Genomic DNA, 8,972 nt, shown 5'->3' with positions numbered 1-8,972 from the left:
ACTTTGATCTCTACTGGGAAAGAAAAAATCTCTTCAAGTCAGATGGGCTGTCTCTGAATCAAACTGGAGCACAGCTTCTGGTTTCAAACATGAAGTATTTCCTGAACAAAGTTCTGGCTGGAAACAAACAGGAAAAACCACAACAGCTGACGTCTGTCTGAAGGACAGCTGGAGAAAACTGATATCAGTGGAACACAGCGTGCCAGTTACTGATAAGGAGACTGCTGCAGAATCAGAACCAGCATCACAAACAGAGGATCTCTTGGACTCTGAGACCCCAACAGGACGGTAAGTTGAATGCCCCCTCCAGGATTTTACTAGCAACATGGAAGAACCTGGCGAGATTAAGATCAAACAAACACCATGTCCAAATCCACGTAACCCTCCATTTCCAGCCCCTCGCACTAAACCAAGATCTACAAAGAGTCAAAGAGCCCCACCACCACATCTGACCCTTCCATTCAACAAAACAGACAATCCTGTTGATGACAGAATGGTGTTTGTTAATATATATATGAGGCCTCTCGAGACACAGTGTACAACAGTGGACAGTGGAGAGACAGTGACAGAGGGAACCAGAGGCACAGAGACAGGCCAGGTTGTCTGTGTTTCCTGTTGTTGCAATAAAACTCAGCTGATCATCTCACGGAGTCCCTTCATTCTTGGACCACGTATTTCTGTCTTTGTTAAATAAATATTGCCATAAGTTTAATTGAAATATCTGCATAACTCCAACATAATGCCATTCAAAAAGCTAACTACAAAAGGCAAGAGATTGATTTTTCATAACCTTTTCACAAAACCTCACTTCAAAAGAGCCAAACTCTCTTTTTAACTACAGGCTTCTTTGCTAAAAAAAAAAAAAAAAAAAAAAAAAAACCACTGACCTCCTTAATCACAATGTAAAATATTTAGAGGACACGTCTCAGATCACAGCAAAGATATTATTGACTTTGATCCAAGTCCAAATACAATGACACATTATTATGTTCTTGAAATGTCATCTCTGTGACCACTGAGCTACCAGCTGATAAGAATGGAACTATAGTCAAAAAAGGGAGTCACCATCAGACTGAATTCATTTGTTTGGTATATAAAACAAAACGTGTGCTTAAAGACAAGAAAAGCTCTGGAACAAAAAGCAGTTTGGTGACACCAATCCAAACATCAGACAAAAGTCTTGTTGACCTAGAAATATGTTTAAAGCAGAGGGGCCCAAAGTGCCAAATTTGGCCCACCAAGCCATTTGATTTGGCCCACCAACAGTTGTCAAAGTTACAAGGTTGTTACCTGTCATCTTTTGTAAATACACAGTATTTCCCTTGGTCAAACRACTTTATAAAGGGCTGTAGTGCAAGTAGTTTTCATTCATGGTGCTGACTTTAAACATAAAACATGAAGTAACAACAAGATATATTTAGCTTAGATTTAACCACACRTAGATTTGGCCACTTTATAAGGCCACAAAAACGCATATTTTATCAATTTATGAAATGTCCCATGAGCCTTTGYTGTTTGAGCGTATGGCAGACTTTCTCCAAGTGTGCAGACTAAAAGAAAAGCAGGCCACCACACTGGCTGCTRAAGAACTTTACTTAAAAAGTATTTGTATTTCATGTGTTATATTACTGCATTTGGCCCACAACCCCAGATAGATTTTCATGTTGGCCCTCTCAGGGAAAATGTTTGGGTACCCCTGGTTTAAAGAAAGTTTATGGCACATGCTATTTTGCTTTAAAAAAATAATAAAACATACAACCACTTCCCTAACTAAAAGACTTGTGAGTCCCTGAAAATTATACCTGACTGTAGTTCAAATGTTACATCTCACACAAATTGTAAATGTGGAAAGACCCTGTAGAAACACCTCCCAACAAGAGCAGGCATTTCAATATTTTCATCCATTTAAATGTATCTTCAGAAACAGTCACAAAGGCTGCATGTAACATAAACAAGTAACAAATTATTTTCCAAGGGCATTCATGTTTGAAGTCATGCATTTGTCAGACGAGAAGTGCTTCTGTCTAAAGTGCTTAAACCACAATTTTTCATCAACTTGCTGACCAGACTACTTTTAAAATGTGACAGACACAAAAAGGTTGATGAATATTTTTTCTACATGCAAGTTCTTTACTAGTATATTTTCGATTACCCTTTCCTCTATGGATTATTTGATTTGTATTTATATAATATTGCAGATATTATACTGCATCTAACATTTATATTTACTTCTAAAATGAATGTCACAACTTGCATTACTTTCCAACAATGTTAACAGCCAGAAGCAAAAACAGATCATTTTCTTAGACACTAAAAGAACAGTGGCAGACCGGCCATCACATATGCACGCACACACACACACACACACACACACACACACACATAGTGACATGTCAATTTGAAGCTGTAAAGTTAACATTTTTACCTTTCGCTTCTGCTTGATTTCCAATATACAGAGGAATCCAAAAACCAGTTGGTTTGTCTCCCGCTTTCAAGTAAACAATAAACAGCTCTGGTAACAGAGGTGAAAGGTATAAAGTCTTTGTGGTAGGCTGGATAGAACTCTTTTAATGTTGTACTTTAGTAGGTGTGATTCCACCTTGAACACACCCACAGAGAGGCAAGTCCAAGCTGGTAAATTTTTAACTCAATGAAGACACAACAGCTACTAAAAACACAGGACAGACCACAGTGGTGATAATGGTCGCTAAATATGCATTCTTAACTTTTCAACCTTTTAAATGTAAGTACAAAGATCATTATCAGATTCTGTACAACATGAAATTAACTAAACATGAACTGAATGTCATCAGCTGCTGCCTGTCAGTGAAGTTTTGGACTTTTTGTTTTTTTACAGATACATCTGATGAATTTCCCACAACAAAAATCAAATTTCCATCAGGAGTGTAGCAGAAACAAACCAAGGAAAATTCACATGTACACTTATTTACCTTTTTCTTTTCTTACAATTGTATCTTTTGTGTATTMTGTTCTGTTTTAAATTTGACCACATTCATTACAGAGTAGCTAAGCTTYAGGAAACTATAAATGATATAATCCTCATGAACAACAGGATGTAAACTTGCTGTAAAATCAGTTAAGCAAATAAACAAAACAAAAACAGAGGTCTTGTGATATGTATAGTTGCAATATTATGCAACTACTTGCACGTTCTGAGATGCTTTCTTACATGTTTTGGATACAGACTTTTTGTTTTTGTGTCTCTTAAGGGTTACACAGAAGTTTCTAGTCCACCAGGGTCACACCTACACAAGTGTGACTGTATGTTTCCCTTCATTTAATTTACAGAAAAGGCCAGTACATCATTTATCCCTGCAGTGCATTGATTGTATCAGTCTTTTGTTCTGTCACTTTCCACAAAGAAGTGACACACTGACAACTAAAATATTCCCAAATAACTGGAATAACCTGTCTGCTAAGTACATTGAACATGTGTGGTACCTTTATTAATTAGACCCTCTGTAAAGGCGAACGACTGATATAGAAAAAGTGTATACTTGTACTTTTGCATTCTTTAAGTGATAGTCTAACTCAAGACCCGTGGTGACTTCTGTCTCACTTGCCGATGAGGTCCTGCCCCCCTAACAGCAGCTAACAAAATGTAAAATCTACATACTAATTTCGCTAAGGCCTACTTGTACTGGGAAGCTGGAATTTCCCACTTACGAGTCATAAATTCCCTCCAGTGGGAATTCCCTGTCGGAGGGGGAGAGTTCAGAATTCAAGACAGCCACTACTCACCACAACTCAACAGTGAGTAAAACTGGCTTACTTTCACTTTTAACAGTATTTCTGTATTATTTATTTCAGATTTAGTCCGTTGTGCACAAAGTACTTTTTAGTGTTTATGAGAGGATGTATTAAAACGCTTTTTCTATGCACGAAACACCACATAGAGCTCAATTAGTTTGTTGGCAGTGCTCTAGGGATGATGTGACGCTTCATGTTTAGCTGAAGTTAAACACGAAACATGGAAGTTATTTACAACCCTCCTTCAGAGAGCCACTGTAATGTCCATGTGGCCCTTGGTGAAAATGAATTTGACACCCCTGCTTTAAGTGTTTATATACCAGTTTTAGTTTGTGAAGACATAAAATGAAAAATAGGAAGTCAAACATGTTTCATGAAGAATATAAGCAAAGGTGTTTTGTTACCTCCGATGGGGAAAAAGTACTAATCAAAGATTTAATAAGAAAATTTAAATATCTCATATGCCAGACTGTTACTATCTATGTTTCATAATAAAACCAAAATAAAAAAAGCCTTAGACAGAGCATTTGTACATATTTAATAAAACTGAGCATTCAGCGAAAATAATAAGCACAAAGTAGAATAATCTGAATGCATATCTTATTTTCCTTACAAATAAAAAAATCCCATTCAATACATTTTAAGGACTTGCAATGTGTAATTACTTTTGCATTCAACAGTAATTTCTACAATCTGGAATATATATTGAATCACAACTGCTTGATACAGAAGAGCAAACATTAATCAGGGGTATGTGACACACTTGCCTCACTGCACTCCATTGCAAAATGATGAGAAGGTAAGTTCATTCTAGTTACGTCCACGTAAAACTTCAGGTTATTTGGTTTCTGCTGTGATACCATGATAAAATATTTTGTATCACTACGTGTTTCTTCAAACATGTCTTCTTGTTGCCAAAAACTCCAGACCTTTTTGTGTCCTTCTCATTGGGGTCCGAGGCCTCCTTGTGTGCTCTGGCTGTCGCCTTGGTTGGCTCCCCACAGCAGATAAAACTGACTGAAGTCCACATAGGGCGGGACCCTGCCCGTCTCATCAGGCTGTGCTGCTTGGCTTCCTCTCTGGCTTCGGAACAAGCTTCCATCCCCCGAGCTGGAGCTGGAGCTCTGCGTCTGGGTGTTGGTGGACTGCAGGGTGGCTGTGGGGCTCTGACTGCTGGGGAGAGTGGAGGAGCAGAAGATGGAGGAGGAGGAGGAGGGAGATGGTTGATTGGGAAGAGTGGAAGACGTGAAGGAGGAGGAGACGGGTATAAGTGTTGGAATAGAGGAGAAGGAGGAAGTGGGGGAATYGTGGGAGGGAAAGAGGTATGTGTCATGGGTAGGGAGACAAAAGAGAGAAGTGGAAAGGGGTAAGGGTCGGGGAAGACGGGGTGTGGTGGAGAAAGAAAAGACAGAGGTAGAGAGAGAGAGGGGAGGAGGATGCTGATGAGAAAGAGGGAGTTCAAATATGGGCTGCAGGATGTCAACAAAAGCTTGGCAGGCAGTCGGGTGAAACATGCTTAAGGAGCGGAGAAATAAGAGGTAGAGGACAAATAACAGCAAGCCAAGGTCCATGAAGAAGAGAAATATACAGACATAAGTCAGACAGTGAGAGGCAGACCACAAGTCAAGAAGGAAGAGAACCTGGAGTAGAAATCTTTGAGGATGACTGAGTAACAAGAAGAAAGTCAGGAAAAGCAAAAGTGCACATGCAACACTGACGCAGTAGCCTTGTTTACACAGTGCAGCTGTACACAAAGTGTTAGTCATGTGTTGCTGAATTATATTTAGAGACTTTTCAAACAAAGAACCTGACAAAGTTAAGACACTTTTATAAACTGTGTTGACAAAGGCTGACGATTACTTGGGCAGTCGTATTTATAATTACTGAAAGTCTAACAGCAGAAAACATGCAAAGCTACTTTTATTTTTTTAAATCTAACATACCAAGTTACGCAGCCTAATAAGGCTTTAAACCAAACCAACACTTTAACCAAAGTAAACCGTCTGTATTGCTTTATAAACCCCTGCTGCCTTTCATGAAGCACAAACCCGAGACAAAAACCAACAATTTACGTTTCTAGTTTGTTTCCAGAACATCCCTTTTCATCTCACAACTAATTTAACCACATGTCTACACACAGTTGTGTTTGGCCAAGATAAATATATATTAAAAAAACATGTTTTTTTCCCAATGGTAACTGGTAAGCCACTTCTTTCTGAAAAGTAAGTGTATTGCATTCATGGAGAAAGCCACAGCACAACTATGGGGAAGTGAAAACTGTCCTTCAATATAAATAAACACAACAGGGGAGTGAAAAACCAAGCTTACCTAAAATTACATCAGGGTGAAACAAGGAAGCCTAACCTTGCTTATTTAAGTACAGTCAAAATAAACGCAACAATAGGGGAGAGGAGTGGCAAGCCAGAACAAAGCTCTCCCTGAGTACCAACCCAACAGCAGTAAAACAAAACAAAACAAAAAAACTTCAATGAAACTGGCCTAAAAAAACCCCCCAAAAAACAAAAAAACAAAACAAGAATTAAGAAAATGCAAAGCAGGAGAAAGGAGAAAAGAGAAAATCCTACAGCCTGTAGGGACAGAACTAATCCTAGGCTTACCCTGGTGTGGGGGTGCCTTCCTCCAGGGTGGAGGCAGTGTTGGTCCCATTGGCGAGGGTATTTTGGGAGGGCATTACCAGTGAGAGGGTGACACTTGTCTTACTGGTGCTCTGGCTGTTGGAGTACGGCACCGACACAGGATAGATACGACCACCTGAAACAGGAACAGGTCACAAAAACATTTTCATATTAACACTGGATTTTATTTGTCTCAGAGTTTTGTATATTTAATAATAAYAACAACAACAACAACAACAATAATAATAATAATAATAATTTTATTTGAAAAGCGCCTTTCAGGACACCCAAGGAAACTTACAGCAGTAGGTACATCATAGGAGAATGTGTGAAAATACTGATTAGAGACAAGCTGGCATGAGTTACAGAGAATTGTTTACAAATGAAGTTAAGATGGATATGCTAATCTAAAGAGGTGTTTTCAAAGCAGTCTTGAACACGGGAAGAGAGGTGGTGTTTCTTAGGTCAGGTGGAGTTCCAGAGGAGAGGTGCAGAGCAGGTGAAGGCCCTGCTCCCCATGGTGGAGAGGCGGGCAGTGGGTACTTGGAGGTTTAGGGAAGAAGAGGATCTGAGAAAACGGGAGGGGATGGAGATGTGTATGAGGTCGGACATGTAAGGAGGGGCAAGATGGTGGATAGCTTTAAACACGAGAAGATGAATTTTGAAGATGATGCGTGATTTGACCGGGAGCCAGTGGAGCTGCTGCAGGACTGGGTTGATGTGGTTATGGGAGGAGGTTTGGATGATGACACGTGCAGCTGAGTTCTGGACCATCTGAAGCTTATGGAGGGATTTGTTGGGGAGGTCAAAAAGGAGAGAGTTGCAGTAGTCGATCCGTGAGGTCACAAGACTGTGGACAAGGATGGCTGTAGTGTGGGGTGTGAGAGAAGGACGGAGACGGTTGATATTTCTGAGGTGGAAGTAGTAACATTATTGATGTGGGCAGTGAAGGAGAGAGTGGTGTACAGGATGACACCAAGACTCTTGACCTGAGGGGACGGGGTTAGCAGGGAGTTGTTGATAGGGATGAGGAGATTGTTAGATTTTGAGACTGAATTTTTAGTGCCGACAAGAATGATTTCTGTTTTGTCACTATTCAGTTGAAGGAAATTGTCTGAAAACCAGTGATTGAGTTCACTGAGACAGTCAGAGAGGATGGAGGGAGGGTGTGCAGAGTTTGGCTTGGTTGACAGGTAGAGCTGTGTGTCATCTGCATAACAATGGAAATGGACACCAAACTTGAGGAAAATGTAACCAAGAGGAAGGAGGAAAGTAATGAAGAGAAGGGGTCCAAGGACAGAGCCTTGGGGCACGCCAGTGGAGATGGGGGATGACTCAGAGTGGAAGGATTTAATCTCAAATGAATTGAGTGCTGACAGAAAGATAGGTTTTGAGCCAGTTAAACGCAGTACCTGAGATGCCAATGGATGTGAGTCTGTTGAGGAGAATAGAATGAGAGATTGTATCAAAAGCAGCACTTAGGTCAAGGAGGATGAGGATGGACAGGAGGCCAGAGTCGGCAGCAAGGAGAAGATCACTGGTGATTTTTATGAGGGCGGTTTCGGTGGGGGCGAAAACCAGATTGAAACTCCTCATAAAGGTTATTGTTGGAAAGGTAAGAGTGGAGTTGACTGGCAACAACTTCCCCACCCCAAAAAAGGAGTCACTGCTGATTTGATCTAAAATGTATGAGATACGTCATTTGTTCAATGTTATACAATTTAAGAAATAAAAAAAAAACATCAAAAGGATTAAAATAAAACTAGCACTACTGGTATGCTAACAAAATCCTTTTATGCTGACTTTATATTCATTTCATGAATATATTTCTGTTTATGCTTTGAAAATAACACCAACAATTAAGTCTGTATTCCCTAACTTAAATAACCAGAAGATATTAATTGACAATTTTAAATCACTGCAAGAGTCTGACAGTTCAGACTGTACAGAACACAAGGCCAAAAAAAATAATAAAATAAAATAAAAACATCAACGAAAAAAAMCCCATCAACGTTCAACTTCTAGTGTACTGTGCATTAAAACTATTCATCCCCTTGTGTGTTTTATGCTGTTATTGCAGTCATCAATTATGGTCAATATAAGTGACCTTCACAAAAACAAAGAAACTATTCAGTGTCAAAGTGAAATCAAATTCCTGCAGAGCAACACAAATTGAACTATGTAATGTAATCTGGAAAATGATATTAAAAGTGCCAAATCACTGTACATGTTTAAAAGAATGATAAAGGCTAGATTGTTAAAAAATATGAAACAATATAATCTGTATCCATATCATTTGTTGTTCTAGAAAGATTTGATGTTTTTGTTTTGTTTTGTTAACTGAAGGTCATTATTGTTTGAATTTATACTTGAGGAAAAATGGGCAGATGTAATAAGATTTTTTCTTCTCTCTGCCACCTTTCATTTCATATCATTTGTATTTTCATTTTTTATTGAACATAGAATTACGTTTATGAAATGAATAAATTCTATTAAAAAAACTTCCAGAGCTCTCTATTTCTGCCCTTATAATACTTTTTGCAGTAGCCAAGTGGAATGTGTGTA

At 39.1% G+C, this 8,972-nt stretch overlaps 1 protein-coding gene across 1 annotated transcript in view; it reads right to left on the bottom strand.

Annotated features, from left to right (window-relative positions):
* Window positions 1-4,288: 4,288 nt before the first annotated feature.
* The window catches only part of tab1 (TGF-beta activated kinase 1/MAP3K7 binding protein 1), a gene marked incomplete at its 5' end in the record, with an annotated part of 16,587 nt that continues 11,903 nt past the window's right edge, over window positions 4,289-8,972 (bottom strand). The window contains 2 exon segments of the mRNA XM_014015508.1: window positions 4,289-4,944; window positions 6,390-6,543. Of these exon segments, the coding sequence (XP_013870962.1) occupies window positions 4,716-4,944; window positions 6,390-6,543 (383 nt within the window).

The sequence above is a fragment of the Austrofundulus limnaeus genome, unplaced genomic scaffold (assembly GCF_001266775.1).
Source record: "Austrofundulus limnaeus strain Quisiro unplaced genomic scaffold, Austrofundulus_limnaeus-1.0 Scaffold130, whole genome shotgun sequence".
Lineage (NCBI taxonomy): Eukaryota > Metazoa > Chordata > Actinopteri > Cyprinodontiformes > Rivulidae > Austrofundulus > Austrofundulus limnaeus.
Note: the sequence above shows the minus strand (reverse complement) of the source record. Positions and strands in the feature narration are given on the sequence as shown.